Source organism: Misgurnus anguillicaudatus, chromosome 1 (genome assembly GCF_027580225.2).
Source record: "Misgurnus anguillicaudatus chromosome 1, ASM2758022v2, whole genome shotgun sequence".
Taxonomy (NCBI): Eukaryota; Metazoa; Chordata; class Actinopteri; order Cypriniformes; family Cobitidae; genus Misgurnus; species Misgurnus anguillicaudatus.
In genome coordinates this window covers 13913469-13940730 of record NC_073337.2, presented here as the reverse complement: position 1 = coordinate 13940730, position 27262 = coordinate 13913469, and the positions used below count along the sequence as shown (strand labels likewise).

Genomic DNA, 27262 nt, shown 5'->3' with positions numbered 1-27262 from the left:
GAGTTGAAGGCAAATAAATATGCTGAATCTCCCCACAGACCACAGTAAACGCATTTTTTAAAGTGTTTGATTACAGTGCCTCCATTATTACTGTAAGTGTATAGTTATAGTTATGTGATTTAAAGGGCGTGTTGCAGGTTAACCACCACTGTCGATTAATGGGTACATACTGTAAATCACTCAAGATGTGTGTATAATTTTTAAAATGTCTCAAAAATGGTCTTAAAGACCACTTTTTTTACGTTTTTGGTATTAACGTTTTTTTACGCAATTCTGCGATGACGTCACATTGGGGAGAAGTGGAGAAAGCCTCAGCCAGAGCCATAGAGATAGATGAGACATTTATTGCTGTTGAATACTTACGTATATAATTTGGAAATCATATGAAGAGTTTGGTTCCAAAACGCGATAAACGCCATTTTTGAAAAAAATGAGTTACTGCCAAAATCAGTATTATATCAGGTCAGTAGTTAAAAGTAAATAATTAATTTTACGCAAAATCCAATACCCGCCGTGATATTCTGTCATCTTTTCTCCCTTTTTTCCCAAAATGCGACAAACGCTGTCACTTTCTTGGTATAGAAAACACGTTTTTACCGAAATTTGTCAAAATGGATTTATTGCGTTTTGGAACCAAACTCTTCATATATACATCGTAGGAAATATATAATGTGTTATACTGCAAAGTTACCATGCTAATTATTATTTATGATATATGTGGAGATAAATAAAACTTCGCAAATCTGCTGATTTGATCCATTCATGTCCTGACAACCAGGCTAGAGATTTTTAAACACCCTTAATCCACACTTACTAGTCTATCACATAATATCTCAAATATATTGTTTTGTGAAATAAAAGGATGCTTTGATATATTGTTTATGCGATTATAACGAATCACACAATCATTTTATACGCAGCAGCAGTCAGCAGCTGCAGCACACTCGGATCCGACCGCATAGAGGGGTTGCAAGTTTACAAACATTGCAGGGTGCGCGCGCATCCAGGAGGCAGAAAGTCCGATTGGTGAGCTGATCCGCTACTGCAACAACCTTAATTATTGAAGCGTTCTTTATTGTTTGTATATAAAGACTTGATTTTAGTTGGATCTGTTTTTCTGTCTTTATTTTTGCAGTGTTACTGTGATACATGTATGAATTATAATGTTATAATTATAATGCTAGTAACGTAATAGTCGCATCTACTGGTATACTAACATCAGGCACCCAGCACTGACTCTGTTGGTACTATTTTCCACGCAACAATTCCTTGGCATTTTGACTTACAGACACCGCTACTAGCATACAACACAATGCACATCTCTTCTTTCTGCCTCTCGGTTGCGCGCGCAACCAGTTAGTGACGTCGCCGTGCAACCCGTCTATACATACTGTAATAAACAGGCGTTCGGCGGCTTATCACGACAGGCTATGCCATGTGAAGAGGAACCGCTCATTGATCACCGTATTTTTATAAATCCTGTACATGTTTGGACCTGCCGAACAGGTTGAGCACTTTTATATACTTTGTTGAGCAGAGAGGCTGCACAGTTTGACCAGCGGGCTGCGGGAACCGGCGCAGGGCGCACACCATGCCGCCACACAGTGTTAACTCGAAATGTATAACTATTATCAGATCGGCCCACCGGGAAAGTCCCGACTCTCCCGATTGCCATTCCGCTACTGGCTGTAAGAAAGTGAGTGCGTTTGGGTCGCTGGTCCCCGCGAACAGACGTGACGTGCTTCACTCAGCTTCCAGGATTAGAGACATATGCTGCCAAAACCGTTTGTGCTGAAGATCGCATAAAGTTACACCCATTTCAGGCAGGATCATGGACCCCCTCAAGCCAGCATGCACGAGTATGTTAATTGTTTGTTTACTTTCTACACGAAGATATGCTAACGTTATGCTATCTGCCTATCTCTCTATACCAGCCTATCCGTCTGTCTGTCTGTCCGTCTGTTTGTAATCTGCGCTATCAGATCTATATGTTACTCGTCTTTCTATAGTCATTCTCAATGCTCTCAAGGCGGCTTTGGTAAATTCTCTCTCCAGCGTGACGTCATACAGTGCGTTGTGGGGGAAAGGAGAATCATTGCAAACCACTGTACTTTTTCATACTTTTTCGGGTTTTGTGATACCCAACAACATAAAATACAATGGATAACAGTTTAAATGTTAATTATCAACAAGCAAATTGCACAAATTCTTTGAAAAATTTAACCTGCAAAACGCCTTTTAAATACTGTTAAATAGCGTCAACTGATATATTATCTGCATGACATCTAACTTACTGTTGCGTTCTGATCTAAGTTAGTCTCCCTCATCTGCTGCACACTGTCGTTGGTAACATTGTATTTAAAGTACATTTAATAACAGTGAATTAAAACTTTGAAAAAACTTGCTCATTGTTGCATATATCCCTTTTTATAGATGGATATGATTTATTTTTGTAAAGTAAAATAAATGTATTATTATTATTATTATTATTATTATTATTATTATTATTAATAATAATAATAATAAAGTATATAGTTACTTACGTAGGCTGTGAGGAATTTCTCAGAAAGGAGAGAGAGAAAGAGAACCCATGCGCAGGCGTAGATGAACTCAAAAAACTTTTATTAAAAGACCTCCAAACAAAAGACCCACGAGGGGGTAAAACAAGACAATGACTAAGACAATAGGTGTGTTCGACATCGGCTGCGGCTGGATGTAACCGATCGGCGAGATTAGCCGCGTGCAGGTGGGGAGGAGCTGAAAACGGAGACGTGAAGTCGGATGCGCTGTGCTTCCCGTAGTTTGCGGCATTTACGTCAGGCATGGCTGATCACGTGTCGTTTGCTTGCTTTATCGCAATAAACATGATTTGTAAGATGTAAACTACATAAAAAGTGAATTATACTGTTTTAAATGTCCGTGTATGACAGGAGTGGAACTGAAGAGGATTACAGCATCTGTTTTTACAAGAATAAAGTTTAACATAAGCATGTATTATTTAAATACCAATGTAGTGGGGTCTACGTTTTTTATCCATTTTATTTTGATGAAGATGACACAATATAACATTGCGACTACATGAAAAGAGCTTTAACTGTTATAAAAATACAGATTTGTGTGGAACTAAGGGCGTAAAAATACACACGAAACACACATGAGTGTTGTCATGTGGTGAATCCGACCAATCGTGAAACAGCTGTGTCGTCATTACAGCCCGTGCAGCTCCTCTTCGGGAACTGCGCTGGCTAAGTCAGGCGGCTGATCTTGAATCGCTCTCGCGGTACTTAAAAACCATATGACACAGTCACATGCCTGCAGCGCCAGCTTAAGTCGGACAAAATTACTAACCAAAATGCACTGCTTCAAGTCAGCCGCCGATCGGTCTGCGCAGCGCCGCATGAAGTCGAACACACCTTAAAACTTACAATGACAATAACTAACAGGACTTGACTAAACAAAAACAGGAACAAGACTAGGATATGAACAATAGAACAATAAACTTGACAAAATACTCTTGACTATAATCACACAGATAAGTACAGGTATTAACAGAACGAATCTGCACAAGACAACAAACACAAGGGCATTAAATAGGGGAGCAAATCAAGCACTGCAAAAAATGACTTTCTTACTTAGTATTTTTGTCTTGTTTTCAGTCGAAATATCTAAAAATTCTTAAATCAAGATGTATTTTCTTAATGAGCAAAATGACCTAAGAAAATAATACTAGTTTTTAGACAAAAAATATACCATTTAAGTGAATTTCTGCTTAAAACAAGCAAAATTATCTGCCAATGGGGTGAGAAGATTTTACTTGAATTAAGTGTTTAAGAAAAAAGAAATCTTATTTCACAATTTTTTTTCTCACCCCATTGGCAGTTAATTTTGCTTGTTTTAAGGACAATTTCACTTAAATTGTATATTATTTGTCTTAAAACTAGACTTATTTACTTAGGTCATTTTGCTCATCAAGAAAAAGCATCTTAATTTAAGAATTTTTTGATATTTCTACTGAAAACAAGACAAAAATACTAAGTAAGAAAGTCATTTTTTGCAGTGAGAGGGTAACAGGTGACATGAGTCAAACAATAATGGGATAATTAATGAGGAAACAAGGGGGCGGGGTCAAGAGACGAGACAGAAAGCACATGGCTTAAATAATCAAGGCCAGTGCTTTCACACAAAACATGGGCCTGTCATGATTCTGCCTCATGACTAAGGCTATGTTTACACGTGGACGGCTATTTTCATAAACGGACATTTCAACCTCTCCGGTTTCAAAAATAATATCGTGCACACATGTCAGTTTTCAGAAAAGTGTTTATTTACACGTACCCGTGCATATATGCCGTCAAGAGAAGCTCAAGCCCACGTAAGCCAATCAGCGGCAGCGCTGGTGGTGACGTGAACTGGTTCTTCATGTTGGAGAGAGGACTTGTTGCAGTAGGTGATTGATGACGTCAGCGTACCGCGAGAGCGAGTTGAGGAATCACACGTAGAGGTCTAATTTCGAATCGCTCTCGCGGTACTTTGACATCATCCGTCCGTCGGTTCTTGCAGCGCCGCATGAAGTCAAACACGCGTAAAATTGCTGACCTCCGAGCACTCGTCTCTGCTCCTCAACATAATGGAGCAGCTGTATTTGCAAATACAATCACACGAAACGAGTTTGCACGAACATAAATGTGATCTTGGAAGCATTCAGAGTAGCAGTCACATGTAAACATGGGTCGCCCTTTTGACGTAGGTGCGAGCTCTGGCGCATACTCTGTGACGTTGCCTGCTTAAACATCCGTTTGTCTCACTTTACATGCAACCGTGCAACCGAAGATTTTCAAGATCTCCACTCTGGCCGGAGTTTTTAGAAACAATCGGTTTCAGAGGCAAGTTCTCCGTTTGCGTGTAAACGAGGGGCACAAACGAAGGTAAATCTCTCAGTTTTTAAAAATAACCATGTACGTGTAAACAGAGCCTAATACTAAAACAAGGACAAGAGGGCAGAATCATGACATAGGCAGCTTATATTTTGTTTAAATGCATTTCACTGAAATTCGCAATGATTTTACCTCAGAAATACATTGATAGACAGTTATAAAATGTAAATCCTCAATCTCTTACATTCAAATATCCTTATGTGTGATAACTGTCAGTGCAAATAGGAAGAGAAGGAGGGTGGAGAGAGAGACAGATCAGACAGAGAAAGAGAGAGAGAGAGAGAGAGAGAGAGAGAGAGAGAGAGAGAGAGAGAGAGAGAGAGAGAGAGAGAGAGAGAGAGAGAGAGAGAGAGAGAGAGAGAGAGAGAGAGAGAGAACGTAAGCTGGAGAACTCCATAAGCAGGTGAGAAATTGTTCTCTCAATGAAGTCAAAATTGTTATTCTTTCTTATGTAGCTTTATAGTTACTGGATTAGCAGCAAAACAGCAAACATATTTTGCCTATTTTTGGATAAGAGAAGTTAAAGTGTCATTGTCAAAATGTGTTTTGTTACAGTTTCAAAATGACAATACAGATAACACTTATATTAAAAAATATTTTATAAAGCTGCCGTAAATTGAGAAAAAATATCAGCAGGGGACCAAGCTTTGAAACCTAGATTTGGGCTAAGCCCCCAATGTCTACAAAGTCTGGCTCCGCCCCTGGGTCCAACCCTAATCAGGCACACCTGAAAAATCTAATCAAAGTTTTCAGTATCACTTGCAAATGAAGTTCATGTGTGCTTGATTAGGGTTGGAGCTAAACTCTGCAGGACTGTGGCCCTCCAGGACCAGAATTGCCCACCCCTGGTCTAATATGTTTAGGTGAACTCGGGTCAGTTTTATTATGCAAGTTCATAAAACATTTATCCTTCTGATTAATAACACTATCATTTTGTCTACTTTTTGTTTATAGACAGATTTAATGACAAAAATGTGCATAATTAAAAGGGTAGTTCGTTTTAATGATTTGTTTGCCCTAAATAAAACTAAAAACACAATATATTTTTAATTATGTCTTGATTAAGTTAAATCATTTTTTAAACATATTTTAATAAAAATCTTGCTATTATTTTGTAAAAAAAGTGTAAAATGTTTGGACATATCTGCTTTTACACTATTTTGACCAGCAGGGGTCGCCAGCATGTGTGGTGTTTCGAACTGCTTCGAAAAACTGAATCAATTTCTTCCATCTGCAATAAATGATGTTTTATTAACAAAGTTCGGGAGGAGCACGTTCAGATAATTAATCACAGGTGGAAGCACTCAGCCATTATACACAGGTGGAAGCAATTAACCATGAGAGGGTACTTATAGACTCAGCAGTCTTACCTCGATCCATTGACAGTTTGTAGCATCCCCCCACCACCCCTTCTCCACACTTCTAGTTCTAAAAACCACTTACACAGGGGGGGGGGGGGTACTCTGGGTTCGGGCCAAGTCCGAGCTTGAAGCCCTCCCCCGGACAGCACGCAAAACACGCATTCTAAATTACTCTATAAATTATATGTAAGTGTGAACCCGTGAAACAGGTCGGTCCAGTAACCAAAACAGAGTGCAATAAACATATACCAACACAGATTCCAGAGTGCAGTAAACATAGGTCCTATGAGCAGTCCAGGGGCCTATTGCACAAAACTAGGATAAGGGATTAAGCCGGGATATCTTGGTGATCCTGGCTCAATTGATACGTGATCCAGTTGCACTAAAGCTGGATAGGGGGCAGGAGGATATGTTATGGTATAAATTACCATGGAGATCTTTTCTGTGGAGCTAGCCTGCTCCAGACCAGGCTAAATTCCAGGATCTATTTAATCTCATCCCTTATGTCAGTCAGCAGTCACCACAAACAGAAACCAATATTTATTTCACTGCCCAATATACATTGTTATCACATAAAACTAGACCCACTGTCATTTTTTAATGTTTGTGATTATTAATTTCAATAATTTTGGATAAATTATGATTTTTAGATAATGTTGCTATCATTAGATAATTTACAGTTTCCAATAGACTATAATGCTATATATAAAATGATAGAACATTAGGGCCACAGAGGAAAAAAAATCACAGACAGAGAATGAAGTCGTAATATTGTAACTTGTTGTTTTAGAGGAGGACAGTTGTTACAATAACAGTTGTGGGGCATTTCGTGGAATTGTACTTCAGTATGGTTTCAGAAACAAGGACATACTTAATCTTTTGGCACATCAGCATCAAATTGTTGGACTGTAAAAACAATATGCATCTTTCCACAGAAAGACCAGCCTCAAATGTATGACTTTCTCCTTTCCTCTGTGTGGTCCTTATACTCTGTCATATAAAATACACATTCCATATAAATATAAAAGCACAAAGTGTAACATTATGTTCCTTTATTGAATAAGGACAAAACAAGCAGGTAAACCATCAGCTGTTTTCGAAACTGAAGTCACACAGTGACTCTACAAGATGAAAAGCACAGAATCAAATCATATTATACAACCAAAGGATAAATACACATTCAAAGGTTTGTATACAACACACCCTGCCTGTCTGCACACTGAAATAAATGCAAGACAAATCCATACACACACTAACTGAACAGACAATTTCAGACAACTGAAAACAAGACAATTAATGGATGCAGTAGCCTCCCTGCAAGCTTGTATTACAAACAGTATACACACAGTATACAGCACAAACATCAAGAGAGGCCAAATCAATAAAAAAAAAAATTGAAAGCACACATACTAACTAAAATAATTCAACACATATTGGTCCCTCAGCAGCCGACCACTGTTGTCATCAGGGAAGACTTCCGGATTGTCCCAGTCCATGGCTGGCGGCACTCTGGGTGCCCTCTCCTTCCTCAGGCAGGCCACATTGTGGAGGACAGCACAAGCCACAGTAAAGTCACATGCCCTCACAGGGCTGACCCTTAATTTGTGAAGGCAGTAAAAGCGTGCCTTCAGGAGGTCAAAGGTCATTTCAACACTGGTCCTGGCATGGGCATAGTTGTAGGCCTGCTGTGCGTCCTGGGGGTCTGTTAAAGGTGTCAGGAAAAAAGGCCCGTCTCCCAGCAACACAGCAAAGAATTCACCTGTCAACACAAAATCTCATCATTACTGCCTCATAAACACAGTGATATTCTTAACACAGCCATTTAGTAAAAAGTGGTTATTAATAGGGGTTGTGTGGCTCACCGTGTGATAGGCGCTGATAGATTTCAGAGGTCAGAAAGATTCTGGAGTCATGGACTGAGCCAGGCCATTTTGCTAGTGTTCAATGGAAAAGATCAAAAAGTTATGTTCATCTGAACATTAATGCTGTGAAAAGATTTCATATTTACAAAATCTGCCTCATGGGCACCTGAGGGGGCTTTTATCCTTATGTGTGTGCAGTCCAGTGCACCAGTGACACTGGGTCCTGTAAAAGAAATGAGATTTTGTGATGGCTCCAAATAATGACTCCTCACCATTGTAGACTGAATAGTACTTTCACAAGTTTGACATGATACCTTATGCCTTCTGGAATCCAGAGAGAGTACAGTCAGTATGCCTTTGATAGAGTACTCACTGGATCAGCATCGTCTGGTGCTCGTGCTGGTGGCTTTATTAAAAAGTAATACAGTGCTGCCAGACACTGCAAGGCAATAGGCAAACCAAAGACAGACAGTCCAAATAGATTATAGAATGTGATTGTGTCCCATGTAGAGATGGAAGAACATACCTTGTATGAAGTGGGTTGCATCTTGGGAGGGACCTATGCTTGTCTCTTTTCCCCCAGGGATCCCCTCCAACCAGCCTGCCTTTCTTTAGCTCCAAAGCTGGCCTCTGCTGGGGTGAGTTCAGCTTTTGGTGACCCACCACCCGTGCCTTGTCTCTGGGTATTCTTTTTCACTGCTAAAACAGTACAGACAATGTGTGAGCAGGCACCTTCTGGGTACAGTCTATGCTTGTGCATTATTAAGTATTAGTCAGGGCCCTTACCATTCTGCAGAATGTTCTTGTATTTGATTTTGAGCTGCTGCCATATCCGTTTTGGCCCGGTCATGTTTAATCTACATCACACACACCACACACAAAAAGAGAGACTTTCTTTATTACACAAGAACATTCAATGGAGTCACACTGCAAAAAATGACTTACTTTGTATTTTTGTCTTGTTTTCAGTAAAAATATAAAAAAATTATTAAATTAAGATGCATTTTCTTGATGAGCAAAATGACCTAGGAAAATAAGCAAAAAATCAGCCAATGGAATAAGAAAATCGTTTTGAGTTAAGTGTTTATGAAAAAGTATATTTCAAGAAAACTTTTAATACATCTTAATTTAAGAATGTTTTGATATTTTTACTGTGACAAAAACACGAAGAAAGTCATTTTTTTGCTGTGCAATGAGCAAGTGACCTTGGGTCCTTTGAAAGGCGCTTTATAAATTAAATTATTATTAATAGCTCATCTATTTATTCAATTCAATTTTATTTATAAATCGCTTTTCACAATTGTTTTTATTGTTTCAAAGCAGCTTTACATTAATAAAAGCAGAAAAACAGAAAAAGAAAAAAACATAAGAAGCAGAGTACATAATGAGCGTAGTAATAATGTAAGGCTGTCATAATAATTTATTGAAGCCTTATCCAGTATGATGGAGTTACTTTACACAATTTCACTCATATTTGCAGTCCATTTCAATAAAAAAATTAACTGTTTCATAATCAGGGTACAATTGCGTTTTTGGAGATGTGAATTAAATATTTTAATTGTAATTGTGATGTTTCAGCGGAGCGGTGAGTGTGTAATGTGCACTACTTACGCATTCGGGCGGTCTGCAATACTTTGCCACGCTTTTTCTCTTTGCTTTATCACTGTGGCGGTCAGAGGCGATTCTAGGGTTAGAGCTTTAGGGGTGCTGAGCACCCAATGAGCTCCGCTGCCACCACCCGCTCTTTTTTCCTACAGAAACCAATAATATGTCTATTGTAAAATAGCTTTCATTTTAACATTGGTTCAACTAACTCCAAAATAAAGATTTTTTTGGAGACCTTTCAGGCATGAAAATGGGTCAGGGATGAAAAAGATGAGAAGAATATTACCCCTCTAGGGTCTGGGAGCATGCTTATTTTGCTTATTTTTTAAAAATATGTTATTTTTTTAAATAACATATTAAAGCATCAATCTGATGAGTTTTCAGATGCATTTTTTTTGCCAACCTTTTTATTTCTAATTAATGGTGAGCTAGCACATTTTTGCCATTAATGCCATATTAAAGTCTCAGGACAAAAGGTGGGCTACACCAGCAGTGTGGGTATGGTTTTATGTGAATATACAGTGTATCGTTTCAAGCCTTTGTCAAAATGACAGATCTCCTAGTTTATAACTTTTATGCCTACAATATATGGTAGGTTTATTAATAGTTTGTTAATTTGCAGCTTTTCTTTTAACAGTCCTTTAATTGAACCATTACCTTTACTATATGTCTAAAACAAAACACTTGTGATTCCTGCACTAAGGGTTAAAAACGTTATCCCCTTCATATTAGTCTACATGTGACAAACTAAAAAAATATTTATTGTCTAGTTTGATAGTCAGACAGTTAGTGATTTCACACATAACTTACCGGTAGCCTACTGGTGGTATAGTGATATGTAGTTTGTTTTCACTCTGTTCCAAACGCCATGTTTTCATGACGACTGACCAGAAAAGACGCACGTGATGTCATGTTTACATGACAACCGATTGTTAAAATAAGGCTGTTTCTCAATTCCAAGAACGCAAAGAACGGACTTGCGTCCTCGTGGAGATCGGTCTTGCCAGGCGACCTGGGAAGAACGAACTCGGAAGTTTAGCCGCAATGACTTCTGGGGCGTAAAGCGATTTCAGCAAGGCTGCACTCGATGCATCCTCGATATCAAGAACACATCCGGGTATTTTCATGCGTCCTCTGTCCTTGCGTTCTTGAGAATTGGAATGAACTTCGACCGTTAATGATGACGTAGAGCGAGGACACGAGGACGCAAGATCGCTGAAGAACGCATATTGAGAAACAGCCTAAGTCTCAAATGAACGATAAATCATACAATAAACTTTAACAACGGAGACACACGTATACAACCCTGAGACGCACTGCATGCGTCTTGCGGAAGAACATTGTAACCGGCGCTACTTCTCTCCGTTTAAGTCTATGGACGAGTCACCCAGGTACTTTGCTACTCCGCAGCGCGCGGGTACCCGCCGGACTAAAATAATCCGAAAATAAACACTTATTATACGTGTACCATGGTGATTCATTATAAGAAAAAAACACAGCTTGAAAGATTGATTCGTGATTCACTCGCTCATTATAAACATAACATTTTGTAAGATTTGAACAAAAAAGTTACATCACAACACTTAACTGATTCTCACTCTGCGTGTGTTTCACGCTGAATGACGGACGGGCGGCGATGCAGGTACAGAGAAGTAGAAGAAGAGGATGACACCATTTGCTAAGCGGGGAGGTTTTCATTTTCTACCTTATTACACATTTTAAACCACAAACTACGGAGTATGTTTTGGACATTATTTAACCTGGTCAAAGACGAACGAACATTTTAGAATAATTAAATTTCTTGCCCCAAGTTTTAGGGGTGCTGAGCTCCTTTTTAGGGGTGCTGAAGCACCCCTAAAAAGGGGCTAGCCTCGCCCATGGTGGCGGTGTTGCCTTTCTTCTTAATTATGAATTTACCTCCTCGTATGGATTTGTGCCTCTGACGGAGAAAAGAACGCCGCTAGTTGCCATGGTGAATCGGTGAATCTGTGATCGGTGGCGGGGTCTATTTGAGTGATCCGTGAGCGCGCACCTATCCAGGATTGATTTCACCTGGCTTAATGAATCCGTGTCTGATCATCCTGGCTTGGTCTTTGTGCAACCAATTAAGCCTGGACACACTTGTTTTGGCTTTATTGAGCTCAGCTCAGTCATTTATCCTGGATGTCTTTATTCTACTTTTGTGCAACAGGCCCCCGAGCTTTCTGTAATCTGGCGGTTGGTTGGGCTTCTCCATAGATATGTACACTAGATGTCGCCTTGGCCCCGTCAGTTCATTGGACCGAATGCGTCAAACAGAGCCGCCATCTTGAAGCAGGGGAATCCCGCATCAGCGTCATTGTAGGCAATGGTGTAACGGAAATAAATCACCATAAATCGTCATGAATGCGATTTACTTGGTTTTCGTTTGGTTTGTTTCAACAGTCAGACATGTATTTAGCATTGAGTTCAGAAAAAATTAAAGTTTTAAAATTTTGAAAATCTACTTTTTCTAAATATAATGCATAGTGCTAGTAGCCCTAACATCCATACGCAGCACAACAGTCCGGCATCGTCCATGAATTCGAAATGCAGGCGGAGATAGCAGCTTTACCTTGCTACTTTCTATGACAAGAGCCCTGTTCCAAGATGGCGGCAGGTTTTGACGCATGCTTAGAACCCCAAGGCGACATCTAGTGTACATATCTATGGGGCTTCTCTCTGTGAATGATGAGTGGAAGATTTGCACCACGTTGGCCCCGTCCCAAATGGCGCACCCCATGTGGACTTTCGGTCTCTTGGCCTTAAATTGCGCATTCTCGCTTAGTCTATGAGTCCGTAGGGTGTCCCATCTGTCATTTTTACGCTTTGAAGTGTGCTCATTAGCGCCTCCTTTGCCCCCTTGATACGATCTTCAGCGAAGCCCGCACTGCAGCAGGCTTCGCGCACTTTACCAACCCAGAAGTCCTTGCGAAAGGGCAATCAGACCAATCAGACGACGGAAGAGAGGAGTTCACACTGACGGGCAACTTCTCTACCTATTTCCGGTGTGACGCTCGTGTCTGTCCCAAAATACGACTCCGGTGCACCCACGTGGACTCGCATCAAGGGTCCCTAAAGTGTGGACTACGTGATGTCATCAAAGTGTGGACTCTGAGGAGGACCACAAGTCCGGAGTGTGCCATTTGGGACAGGGCCATTCACGCGCCTCTTCGCTGCTTCTTTCGGTTTCATGGCGGTTGGCAACTATCTTTAATGGTGCATTACCGCCACCTGGTGGAATGGGGTAATTATAGCCTGAATCCGCATTGCACCTCAATCGCAGTTTCATATATTTTTTTAAACTTTGACCGAATATGTAAAACTCTTTACATTTATTTAAGATAATAATAAACATGGTTTGGTCATTTATTTTCTCCGTTGTTTTAGCATCTATAATAGATTATAGCTTTCTTAGATTATGAGTTGAAAACATGGTCAGTTAAAACACGTAGTCAAATAGTCCAGCCAAAACTACTTAGTTGAAATCACGTCGTAAGCCAGTCCAAGGCGGACAAACTTATTTTCAACCATATTTCAACATTGAAATACGGTAATTGTTTGATTATATTTATTGACTGTAGCGTTTTTACTCCGCGGGCTTTGAGGGCCCCTGCTGGCCACAAGCGGATTTAATGATTTCTTTATAAATGATCATTTATAAACATGCGACCCATAAACAGAAAAAAATTAACCAGACAACGTACTAAAAGACGACTTTTGCTTAGGGTAAAACTAAGACTGGGCTTGACAAATATTCAATCAAATATTTAACCAAAAAAGACGCGAAACAGGTGTGAATGCGCAACACACATTACATCCAAGCGAAAGAAGACACTAAAGACAATCAGGCTTGTTTTATCAGTTCTTTTTGGTGGGGCCAGTGCTAATTTGGCAGCGCAGTAACAATCTAAACAAAAAGTCCTTAATTTAAAATAATTTCTTTTTATTTTGAATACGAAGGAGACTAAATTAAGAGTTTGGTTCCAAAACTCCATTTAAAAAAAATAATTGTCAAAACATGTTTATTATTATCACATGTTTTATGGTGCTACTTAGCTGTATTTTTAGTTATAAAGGCTTAATCAATACAACCAACTGCAGTTTGATTGATATTAATTGGAATGCACAATTAAAAAAACAAGATTTTTGAAAAATGATCCAAGTTGTCTTTTTTTGGAACAAAACTCTTAATATTTTCTTTAAATAATGCTTATTTTACACTAAACCGTAACAAATTTTGTGTTCAGTTGTGCAGTTCAAAGTAAAATAAATCCTGTTTACATATACCTGAATGTTGTGTAAATCAAAGGAAAATCATACACAATCTTAGGGCGTGGGGGCCCCAGGCCATTGGACTTTGCTTAGGGGCTCACCTGGTTATTCATGCTGGACTTTTCTACTGTAACATACTGATTTTTGAGATGAAGATAGTTTACCATATGTTTTTTTTTCTCCTATAATTGCGCCCCCAGGATAAACGTCTGATTTGGTCTGATCAGAGTTAATCATGTGGAATCCTGCAAGGTAGGGATATTTCTCTATGATCTATGCCCTGATTTCACAGACAAGGCTAGTCATAGACTAAAACACGTTTGAGCTGTCGCAACTGAAAATTATTGCAATTGCATTGACAGATTTTAAGTATTTGTCTCAAGATACACAGCAGTAACATACTTTTTTATGGCATGTTTATAATAGATGCTTAAACATCTTCATTTAACTAAGGCCTAGTCCTGGCTTTACTGTAGCTAATTCTTGTCTGTGAAACCAGGCCTATGTGTAACTGCAAGCTACGTAATGATATATTAGATAGGCCTACTTCATTATACATATTATAATCATTTTGAGATTAGTGACATAGCTAATTACATACTTTTATCTTTTGCACTTTTATCCTCATCTTTCCTATTTTCCTAACCTGGGCACATGATTACATCCCCCGCTCCTCCTCCCTTTCTGTGGGCTGGATTATGTTATGTTTTTGACAGCAGACGCAGGCCGCAAATAGCCTGCGGGCCGCGAGTTTGAGATGTAAAATAATTACTGTTGTAAAATCCTGTTGTATTTAAAAGGGTAGACACCAGGGAAATTAACACCACTTAAAAAAGATCGTCAACTCCTTCCGCCATCTTGGCTCCCCATCAAGAAGCATGTTGATAGGCATGTAAACTGGTTGTTATGTTTTCGTATGGCTATCGCAGCACAGTGATGTCACATGCCAATCGATCTGTGCAGCGTGGCATGAAGAGCAAGGGGGTCTGCCTAGGGTCACCAAATATCTCAAACACCAAAAATGTCAACATTGGTGCTGCTTCCGAAACCACCTATTTTCCTACTATAGTATCCAAAAAGCAGTAGCAAAGCAAGTAGTATGTCCAAATTCATCGTATTCCAAAAAACATCAGGTGAAAAGTACCCAGATAAGTTAATGGGTTACCTGCTGTTATGACCACATGTGTCACATGATGTATCAACAGTGTGAATGTAGTACGTTCGAATTTCATTCACACTACATTCATACTATAGTACATACTGTTTTAATAGTCGATGAGTAGGTATTTTATTTAATGCTGCATTTTGAGCCGTGACTCACGACTCAGAACTGGAAGTACATGTTCCAGGCAGCCTGTAACCCGTGTTTTTTTCTTCTACCTGTGAAAGTGCACTGGAACGGCAGTCAAACCTGTGACTTCCCACCCGTGAACTCGTACTAGATCGATGTACTCACACTTCAAAGCCGTGAGTCATGGTTTTGAAGTCACAGGTTGCCTGGAGCTAGCATAAATTAGTACGTACTGTACTTGGCATTTCTCAATATGCATTCTTGTCTGTAGTTGTGATCTTGTTTGTGAAATGTCATCAGTGGCCCAAGTACTGTTCAGGGTGATCATACGTCCTCTTTATCCAGCACATGTCCTCTTTTTAGATTTAAAAAAATGGGATTTGGGATTTCTAAATTGCCCAAAATGTCCTGGATTCTGCTTTTGCTTTCTGCAGTCACTATTCATTGTGTGGTTTTGCATTGCTTTGACCTTTCTCTTTAGGTCCCGCCTTTCAGCACTTCACATTCGGAGCTACGCAAACATTGGTCGAACTGCATCTCAATCATTACCCTCATTATCACGGCATATGAAAATGACGGCAAGTTTCAGCTCCGCCCTGCATTATTTAATGCCTTCATCAAGTTCATTCCAGTTTAACAGCCGCAGCGCATATAAGAGCAAACATCTGAGTGCAAGGTGTGTAGTGCATTAACTGATAGATGACATCTGTGAAGAACTTTAATATGAAAACAGTTTACATAATGTGATGTGGAGCAATACAGACGTATTCCCATCCAAGAAGAAGGAGAGCTGGTCAAAACAACACGCTTAAGAGTCTTGGCACTGAAGAGAAGGAGAGATATTTAATTTAGAAATTGTTTTGAAATATTTCCATTTCTTATGAAAACTCTGTAGGTCTATGAGCACCAAGATGGGGAAAAGGCCGCTGCTGTCTGTACAGCCCAGTCGAGGTCTGGTGGATGAGATGTTTCAGATTGTCATAATGAATTTATTGCCAAATCAGAAGGCGACGCTGCACTCTTTACATCAGTCAGAGGATAAGGATTTCTGGGAGGCGTTTGGACACTACATCAGTGATGAACATGGAACAGTGACAGGTGTGTTGTACTGTCCCTTACAAAATGTGAAATAGTTTAAAGTTAAGGGCAAACCGGCTGTTTATGAAGGTTTTATTCTGTTTATGTTTAGTTTAGTTTAGTTTAGTTTAGTTTAGTTTAGTTTAGTTTAGTTTAGTTTAGTTTAGTTTAGTTTAGTTTAGTTATATTACACTATTACAACAGGTGTTGGCCATAGTGCTGAACATAGCCAATACAAAATAATAAATACATAAAAACCACACACAGAGCATATAAAAAATAACACAAAAGATTTACACAGTCAGGAAATAACACATTACACGCTCATTGATTGTTGTTTCTGTAGTAGGTATCGTTTTAGAGTTTTTTTTAAAACAGGACTCATGAGTAATTTCCCTTATATATAGTGGTACACTATTCCATAATTTGGGACCAGCTACGGCAAAAGCTCAGTCTCCCTTTGTTTTTAGCCGCGTTCTGGGAACCTTCAACAAATTTTGGGTAGAAGATCTTAGGCATCTAGATGGTGCATTTATACATAAAAGCTCAGAAAGATATAAAGGAGCTAGCCTATTAAGAGCTTTAAAAACAAAAAGCAACGTTTTATACTAAATTCTGTATTTCACCGGCAACCAATTCAAGGAGATTAGGAAAGAAGTAATGTCGTATTTGCAAGTTCTAGTAAGCAATCTGGCCGCAGCATTTTGGACCACTTGTAAACGATCCACACAGGATTGACTGATCTATGTAGATTGAATTACAGTAGTCCAACCGATAGAGAATTAAAGCCTGAATTACCCTCTCAAATTCATCAGAATTTAACAGGTTTTGAACTTTGGCCAATAATCTTAACTGAAAGAAACAAGATTTAACAACAGAATTAACCTGTTTATCGAAAGACAGAGCAGAATCAAAAACCACAACCAAATTTTTAACAGACTGCTTTACATAGGCAGACAGATTTCCCAGTGTTTGGTGTACGCTGCCTGAGACGGCTAAAGGACCAAGCATAATTATCTCAGTCTTATTCTCATTTAGACTCAAAAAATGATTTGCCATCCAAGCCTTTATATCTGCCAAACAGGCAGTTGAAGTACATAGTCCAGTTTTATCATTTTGCTTGATGGGCAAATATATCTGAGTATCATCAGCGTAACAATGATATGACACACCATGTTTTCTAAATATTGAACCCAGTGCAACATATATAAAGAAAACAATATTGGAGCCAAAACAGAACCCTGAGGGACCCCGCATGTCAGAGCTGATTTAGAGGAAAAATGTCCATTTATACACACAGAAAAAGTTCTGTCCTTCAAGAATGATTTGAACCAGTCCAGTGCACATTGTTCAAGCCGCGAGATAAGAATATTATGGTCGACTGTATCGAAAGCAGCGCTCAAATCTATCAGAAGTAATACTACAGACAGGCCCGAATCAACAGATAATAAAATATCATTTGACACTCGGAGTATAGCTGATTCTGTACTATGAAGTTCCTGAATCCAGACTGAAATTTTTCAAAAACTCTATTTGTCTCTGAAAAATTTAGTACTTGGAGGAAGACAACCTTTTCAAGAATTTTTGATATAAAAGATAAATTAGAGATTGGCCTGAAATTCGAAAGAATATTCACATCCAGATTTGTTTTCTTCAGCAGAGGTTTGATAATAGCATGCTTAAAATATTCTGGAACAGTGCCTATTGCTAGACTCTGGTTTAATGATTGTATACAGGGGCCAACAGAATTAAAAATCTGCGTAAGCAAGCGCGCTGGAATAATGTCGGTGGCAGATGTAGTCAACTTTAGCTTCATAATTAAGACGTACAGAAAATTTAAGGAAATTGGTTCAAATACACATAAAGAAACATTACACAGAGATAGAGATGATGGATCATAATTATTATGCACAATATGTTGTGTAATATCACTAATCTTATCTGTAAAATACTTAAGAAAACGTTCACAGGTGATGAGTGGGTCATCATAATGTATATCCATAGGTGGGTTTAAGGCTGAATTTATATTTTTAGAAAAAAGGACTCTGGGATTTTGATGATTTCTTGTTATAATGTCCGAAAAGTATTTTGCTTTAGCTTCCTTGTCAGCTCTTTGATAGTTAGTTAGGGAGGTACGTAGTATTTCTAAGGACACATGCAATTGGTCTTTTTTCCACTTTCATTCAGCACGCCGACATACTCGTCGCAACTCCCGTATATTATTATCTAACTATGGTTCTGTCTTAGGTTTAAGCTGCTTTCTTCGAAAAGGCGCAATAGAGTCTAAAATTTCAGTGCAGGTGGAATTAAAGAGCATAAGATGTTGTTCAATATTTGAATTATTCTCAAAACTGTAAATCTCATTAAAACGAAGATTAAAGAATAGGCTTCTTGTCTTTAACAACCTGTTCTACAATAGAACAGGTAAACATCACAGGTTTGTGATCTGAAAAACTGAAGAAAAAAAAATCACCAATTTCAATATTGTTAATAGTAACCCCATGTGTAAGAATGAGATCTACATGGCCACGTAAGTGTGTAGACTCCGTGACCATTTGCGTTAAGCCGAGGGAATCAGTAAGACTGCTAAACTCCTTGGCAAAGGGGTCTGCATCACAACAAACATGAATGTTAAAATCACCAACAATCAGTAGCCTTTCAGCCTGTGTGGTGATGCAACCTATAAAATTAGCAAATTCCTTAAAAAAAGCTCCAGTGTGTACTTTTTTTAGTTAATTCTTAGCAAAAACCCATGTTTTCTTCCAAAAGTATGTGCTCATTCATGTGTAATTCCTTCCACCCCACTAATCAAAGTATTCTCGTAAGTGTAGAATCTGCTATTTAAAATACATACGATCGAGTCGCTCTCTGGCTGAATCCATGTTGTGCCTCCATCTTTGAAATACATTCGCCGACCAGGGACAGTCCTGAAATTCAAGCTCCGCCTTTCGCGCTTTCAGAGTACACTCAAGCTGGCCGCGAGCTGAAGCCTACGGAGGTTGCATGTGTAGGCGGTATACGTCATCAAGACAGTCTTATTTCAGAATATTAACAATTATAAAGCTGACATTTATTCTTAGTTAATTGTAAATTGATGTAATATGCTTATGACTTGCGAATGTAATGCTCAGTTAATTTTAATAAACCAGGCTTGATGACGTATTCAGCCCGGATATGCGACCTGCGTTAGACTGAATCCTTCGGCTGCACGCCGTGATAAACCTGCGATCTAATGCTTTGAAAGCCTGTTGAAGAACTATTCTCGAGGACATTAAAACAAGTCGCCAAGGAAGCGAAACAGGGATTTTAAACGACAACGCGACAGGAAAAACATCAAGACCAAAGTCAATATTGGAGTTAGTTTTCCAAGATGGGTCTCATTGGACAATGAAGTTGCTAAGTTATCTTCACCACAGGTAATTCAGCATATTCGTTTACATATACAGTTTATGTTGTTAACTTGAAGTTTTATAGTTCCTTGGCTAACTATAGCATGGGTATGCGTAACACTTGTTAGTGTAAACATGCATGTGGTTTAATGTCTTGGAACAGCCACACGCAGTCTCTCCGCCCATTTATGTAATCTGAGGTAAATGTTACTGAGATAAATGTTTTTCATCTTTTCTGACCTCTAACACAAACACACGGTGTACAGCGCTATTTTTAGCCTTTCATTGATAAAAGCGTCTGATCTGCGCGTCTTTCGTTTCATTTTACAAGCGTGTGAAAGTTGAGCGATCTTATTTCACCAATATCAGAGAAAGCTCTTACATATACACGGACATGTAACGTTTACTTAAACATAAGCATTGGACTCTGACATATTAGTTCGCGTCCATTTAAACCCGTCATTACTCCAGCTCATGAGTAAATGATAGGAGAGGAACTGGTCCACAGACCATCTCCTCAGTAATCTGAAGAGAAGCGGTCGAAAATGGACAAAAAGAGACGGATTTAAACACCAAGTGTAAACGTAATGTCTCTCTCTCGTCCACTTGTGATCTGATCGACGAAAACACATCTTAATATCAAGTTTAACAGCCCCTGTGATAATTTCCTCGCGTGGATGAAAAAGGAGTGTCTAAGCTACGTGTATGGTTGCTTTTTGTATGTGATTTTAAGCGGATATATACAATCAGACTTTTTCCATGTTAAACATAAATCTGTGTGCTTTGATGGATCACACGCAAATGACATTGCAAATTGTTCATTTATTTCATTGCTTTTGCTTTGTAGCTACTGGAAGCCATGTTAACCTTGGCATGACACGGCCGGGCCACCGTACGAGTTAAAACGCGTTCCGAATGGGGGGGGGCTAGAAAGTAATATTCAGTTGGTTGTCATATAGACTTTCACCGCTTGATGGGAGTAGATCCTACACAGTGGAGCTTTAAAAAATTCTCTGTTTAACTTTGGAGGGCGATATATAACAGCAAACGCCAGGTTATTGTCTCTTTTTAGTTGGAAGGACAATATCTCAAAGCTGGAATACACTTCGGACTTCAAAGTACGACAGTTAAAACAACTCTTAAAAACGCAAGCAATGCCCCCACCCTTTCCAGATTTCCTAGGGCAGTTTAAAAAAGTACAGTCAGTGGGCACAAGATCCGTAAAAGGACTAACATCGTCCACTGGCACCCAAGTCTCGGTCACAAATAAGAAGTCCAGAGCATTTGTTTTAAAAAAGTCATGTAAAATGAAGGTCTTATTTACCAATGACCTGGCATTAATTAGACCCATCTTGACTTGTACAGACTCACCATCCCCCTTGGCTTAATGGACGTAGATGGCTGTGATTTATTCCCTTTCGACGAACGCGAAGAACGGCCGACGACACCGCACTGGAACCTGCAGTACACTCAGAACCACAGGCTGAACACATTGCTGTAAACTCCAAAAAACGTCACGAAGCAAAGTAGCCGCTGCCCTGACCATAATCCAGGCAAGTCAGAGGAGCACAGCAAACGGGCATACGCATAAAGTGAACTTTTAGTTTAGCTGTCAGTCCTCCTCGCTTCCCTCGTCGTTGTCGGCAATTTCTGCGAGAGAGATCCCATGGCGCTCTGCGCAGGTAGGGTGGAATAGACGTCAGTAATGGTGGCGGTAGGCACTTAGAATAAGTTCCACTTTTAGCGGTGTTAAAATCCACCAGTACTTCTTTCCTTATATTAAGGAGAAATTGTCGGTCATACACCACATGAGAATGAACCGTATGAGCAAAAAATGAGCTTGTATAACCAACACACAACACAAACAGCACGGTGAACAGACGGCTAGCCACACACATCGGTGCCATCTTGATTCTTGATTATGGGGTGCACTGTAACATTCTTCGTTGACATATTTTACCTTTATCCTTGCTTCCATTCTCCTACAAACGAGCAGATGAGTTTCTGGTTTTATTGGCATTTGTCAGATAAGTGTGAATTAGCATTTAGCTAACTGGCTAACTGAGACAAACAACATTGCCCGTTGTTTACATCCTTTATACAACAACAAAAATTGCAGCCCAACATGACCTTAGCCCCTATGTTGTTTGTTCCTGAAGGCATGATGTGTGCAAATTTTGGGGTTCATGATGTCACTAATCCGGGAAGAAGCTAGTTGTAGTCCAACCAGCCATTCATTTGTAGTTTTTGAAAAGTGATTTTTTTGTTAAAGAAAATATCTCCGTTTGTATTGAACTTCGAGCATTGTAACTTTGCAGATGTTGTTTATACTCTTAAAGGAACATTACTGAAGTTAAAAGTGAAATCATAATTGAGGACTCCTTTAATTTGAGGTGTTTTTCAAGTGTAGGAAACTTATAGAAAGTACCAGTATAGAATTGCTCATGTCAATTCTGTTACTAACTGAAATTGTTTCTGTTTCTGTATTGTGTCCAAGATTAATTGTTGTGTGTGTGTGTGTGGGGGGGGGGGGTGTTTTGTTTTAGTTGATCATTAGAAATACAGAACTGGTTGATGTCTGGGAAATATACCACCTAACTTTGGGGTTTTACACAATAAGAGTATAATTTTAGCTAAAATTTCCAAAAGAACTCTAATCTGTACAGTCACTAAATTTGCATTCAGTTTGTAAAGTACTGTAAGCTTCAAAAAAGTCAATTTTTCAAGCAGACATCTAATGAAACACTGTTATAGTTACTCTGATTGTCATTATGTGCATAATATCCGGTTTTTAATCAAATTTAACAGTGTCCAAAGATGAAAGTTTGGGAGGCACTTATGAAGGGACAGAGCCAATGGGGTTGCTGTGGAGCATGAGGCCTGTACCAGGAAGTCGAAGTGGACTCAGGTAACTCAGACTAGCACAATCTGATGGCATGAAGATTTGGCTGATTTGTTCATTCAGAAACAAACCATAAATATGAGACCTGTAGGATCTTTCAAAATAATCTGTCAATCATTCTGCAAATTTCCTGTGTTTCTCTCAATTTTTCTCTTTCCTCACATGACCTGACCTTCCAATCTCTTTGTTCAAGGTTGCGCAAGAAGGATGTGCTCTCACCAATGGTGGTTCACATTTCCTTATACAGTGGTCATCTATCTGAAGGCTTCGGCCAGCAAACAGCTTTGGCAACCAGTGTCACAGAACGCTGGTACATAGCACCAGGTGTGCAAAGGGTGGATGTTAGAGAAAAAGGAGTTCGAGGAACATTGTTTTTTCCTCCAGGTAAAATGATACACTTTAACAAAACAATGCAGATTAAAGGAATTGTTTAATAATAATAAAATAATAATAATAATAATAAATAAAAATTACTGTTAATTTACTTACATGTCACAAGGTGACGATCTCTTTTTTTAAGGGCGGAACCAAAGTTCGGGAAGTTTTGGTTCCGCCCGGAAAGTTTCCCCACCGGGCCACATACGAGGACGGACCTTCTCACTTCCTGGGTTCCAGGACGACAGAATCAGGGCTTGACGAGCCGCAGGTGAGAGGGATTAAGCCAGCGAAATAGGATTGGAGGCGGTATGAAATAAATAGCGCTGCTGAAGCACAAAGAGGGAGTCGGGCACGAGAAGGGAGCGACGCGGGGAAAGCTCCTCTGCCTAGGGCAGAAAAACAGATACGCACCTTTTGAAGAGCCGCAGGCTCTGTTGATCCGGGCTGCGCTTGGAGCGCGCGGAGAGAAGACAGGAGCTGCCTGGGGCGAAAGAAAGGCGATGCGTGGACAGAGAAAAGGAGCACCCCGAAGAGAGCAGTGTGCGTCAAATTTAGTGTGTGCTGAGGAACGGAGCTGTGCTCGTGATAGACATTGGTGGCTGTCTACATTTTCTCTCTCACTCGTTTGCAGTCTGCGGTGAAGACGCTGGAGTTAAAGGAAAATCCTACGGATAAAAGAAACATCGGCATACGTGACACATTTAGAGAAACCAAGGAAGAAGGAAACGCAACAGTTTTGTAAAACATTAACCAAGAGGACCGCTGTGAGTATTAACTTCAGGATTAAACGAAGCACAACCACTAACCTGTGCATTTATCGAATACCTACAGGAAGAGGAGGGCGGCCCTACCCCCGATCGAGCGTGGTGGGAGAGCCGCGGGAATATTTGGGACTCGGCAGCCACAGCAGCAGAATTAAATACCTCGGCCGTATTTTCATCGCCCCCATCTGACCTCAGCGAAGTGGAGGACGTCGGGCGTCTTTGTGTATACCTGTAGAGTGGTGGGTGAGTCCATGTAATCTGAAAACCTTTCACGTTGAAGTGGTGCTGTGTATTTGCTGTGGGTTGCTGTGCAAGTGCTGTGTGTCTTGTCAGACGTACCCCGCATCATCCATTTGTATTGAGGAAGAGACGGAGAGGCTGACGGTCGTGAGTAACATCACCTATTATACGCTGTGTGCGGTTCGAGTGTAAAGTGACGGTGTGGGCCTCTGGAAGCCGCCCCCGTCTGTGTGTCGACAGTTTCGGAGTGTGGCGGTGAAGACTTGAAAGCTGGCAGTGTGTGTGAGTAAAACTACGGGCCTGTGTATTGCTACCTTACCTGTGTGTTCTCCCTTGTGGCAGAGTGAGAGGCGAAGGAGTTCCGCCGCCCCGTGGTCTCTACAAAAGGGCGCCCCTGTCCGGTATTCGATTGCCCTACGGGCCTTGAGGATAGGGCAGCGCTCGGCCCGGTGAGACGGTGTGACAGTTCGCCCCCCTGCTGACCAGCGAACTCGCCGAGAGGGTTTTGCCCCCGGCGCCTTCTGGGGAAATTCTCGCCGTTGCCCTTCTGTGCAGGACAGCCGTCGTAAGCCCGCCCCCGTGCAGTGACGATCAGAACACCGTACAGCGGAGAGGTGAGAAGTATCCAAGCTGAATTAACCGTGTTGTTGTGTCCAGCTGCCTGTGGAGAAAGAGAGCACGAAAGTGAACGTCAGGAGAACGAACTGTGGACAGTAATACGTGCCCCGAGCTGTAAACTGCAGAGAGGTGAGAAGTATCCAAGCTGAATTAACCGTGTTGTTGTGTCCAGCGGCTGCCTGTGGAGAAAAGGAGAGCAGTAATGAATGTTAAGAGAACGAACTGTGTGAAGACCCAGTTGGTGGTGAAGGAGGAGAGCCTAGAGTGGCCGTTATTTTAAGTTCCCCTTTTTCCCTTCCCTATTTATCATTTTTAAGTATAATTAAATAAAGTACATTTTAATTTATGCTTACCTTGTGTGTCTGGTCATTGGGGTGGCTTTGGGAATCTCCTCGAGGTGGAGAAAGGGGCGTGACCTTATTTACATCTGGGTCCACCCCTACTTGTGACATACACATATGAAATAAATGATAGAAAAACTGAACTGACACAGAAGAGCACTGTGATGAGCAGCTGTGAATAAACCGTGCATACCTATGTGCGCATAATATACATTATATACATAATATACATTTGAGTAGACAGATTAATATTACACTACATCAATGGTTCTTAAACTTTTTTGCATGCGTCCTTGTGTAGGGTGCATCCCTACACACCCCCCAACAGAAAACTAAATAAAACATATACATATAAAACTATGCAATGTAGTACAACTTAATTACACACAATTTATGATGAATTAACCTCTTGAAAAGCACCCCCATTCTGGCCCCAAACCATGAAAATACCTACTTTCACTAAAAGGGCTGTTTTTACTAAACCATTTAGAGTACAAGCATAACTGTGGTATCATTAGATAGAAGACACTTTGAGCTTCGTTTTCCATGTTTCAAAATAATTTTAAGATAAAAATTAAAAAAGTTAGAGAGGCTGAAGTACATTGTAATAAAAAAATTTTTGCATAACATCTTTTTTAACACTAAAAATCTTAATGATAAATATATGTGTGAAACCTAGAAATGCAATGATGCCAAAGCCACAAGTCTAAAGAAGTTATGTTTCAAGTTTGAAGTCAATAGACCCAAAAATGAGGTTCTTGCAAGAGTTTTTGTAAGACTAGTGCCTTTTCTAAGTGCCAGTCAGCCACCAAATAAAAGTCTTTTGTTTACATGCATACACGTTCGTTCTTTTTATTGTTTATCCTTATATAAGCGTATAAAATGCCGTATCCACACCAGGAAATAAAGCTTCACACAAAGATCGTTGAATTCGTTATCTAATTGGCTACACGTTCTGTCTATCAATATTTTCCATGAAGTCATTGGAGGAACGCGTGAGTCAGATGACGTCACGATATTTGACAGCGCTGTTTGGATATTATGTATTATACTCCCGCCTACTTGTACAATCAAGTTTGAGCGCTGGTTTTGAACGCGAGTGTAATCTCATATACAAGTGTTACGATGTAAATAGTCCTCAGATTGTATATTATAATATATTACAAGACGTGCATGTGAAATCTGATGAAAACAATGGACAATATATCAATATTTCACGGATTATACGCATTTGTGGACAAAAACGGTCATTGGATGTACTTGTTTGGAGAGTTTTTATGGGTTATTCACACATCTGAAACAGACTGGATTCGATTCGCGTTCCATATACCAGCACAAAGGTAAGGAGTCAGCTTATTTTATGCATGTTGTCATCTGGACTTCTGTAACAAAATACTATATTTATGATGCTAGAGCAATTGTATCTCAAAACGGACACCATACACTGATGCTAAACCCTTAGACCTTTTAAACGATGTATAGCAATGTTATTATTATTGTTTGTTTGTACACAGTAGGCTATAAATATAGTGTTAGCAGCATTAAAAAAACTGAAGTTTTTCCGTGCACGAACTAGTGCGCGTCGAGAGGTTAATGTATTTTATAAGATGTCATAAAACGTGGGCCCCTCTGGCACCATCTCAAGCACCCAAGGTCTCCCCAGATTGAGAACCACTGCACTACATGCTTAAAGGCAAATAAGTATACTGGGCTTAGACTTTGGGCGTACGGGTAAGTATACAGGAGATACACTGGGCTTGGTACTTTGGGCATGCAGGTAGGTATGCAAATGAGTACAGTGGGCTTAGACCTTGGGCGTACAGGTAAGTATACAAGGGGGGAGTATACTGGGCTTGGACCTTGGGCGTACAGCTAAGTATACGAGCAATACACTGGGCTTGGTGCTTTGGGCGTACAGGTGAGTGTACAGGTGAGCATCCTAGGCTTCTAGCTGGATTGAATTCAACTCACAGACACCTAGTTAAGCGTACGTCCGGCTTCAGCTTGTCAAGACTTAGGTGATTGGAGAGGACGGGTAGACTCACAGCAAAAGTTTAGCCTTCCTCACTTGGACAGACTTCTAAGAAACACTTCGACGTTGATTTCCCAACACGTAGTGGAACAATCCCACGACGACACAGAGCCCTCTCAGACAGCAGGGCGGGAGATCTAGACATGGACAGACATCTGGAAACACTCCACAGATG

General features: G+C 40.0%; 1 protein-coding gene and 1 long non-coding RNA gene across 6 annotated transcripts in view; one reads left to right on the top strand and one right to left on the bottom strand.

Moving 5' to 3' along the window:
* LOC129431757 (acyl-coenzyme A thioesterase 1-like) overlaps positions 1-27262 on the top strand; it is a 96751-nt gene that overhangs the window by 28548 nt on the left and 40941 nt on the right. For all 5 annotated transcript variants that reach the window (XR_012369245.1, XM_055189778.2, XM_055189776.2 and 2 more), the window contains exons 3-6: positions 15828-16022; positions 16242-16444; positions 22621-22720; positions 22908-23098. Coding sequence is in view for 4 of the 5 variants with exons in the window: in XM_055189778.2 (XP_055045753.2) it covers positions 15828-16022; positions 16242-16444; positions 22621-22720; positions 22908-23098 (689 nt within the window). In the remaining variant the exon portion in view is untranslated. The remainder of the gene's footprint in view (positions 1-15827; positions 16023-16241; positions 16445-22620; positions 22721-22907; positions 23099-27262) is intronic.
* LOC141363711 (uncharacterized) lies at positions 7188-8553 on the bottom strand. Its single transcript, XR_012369268.1, has 4 exons — positions 8472-8553; positions 8324-8380; positions 8158-8229; positions 7188-8054 (listed from the first exon to the last, which is right to left on the bottom strand). It is a non-coding gene; the product is annotated as an uncharacterized lncRNA (long non-coding RNA).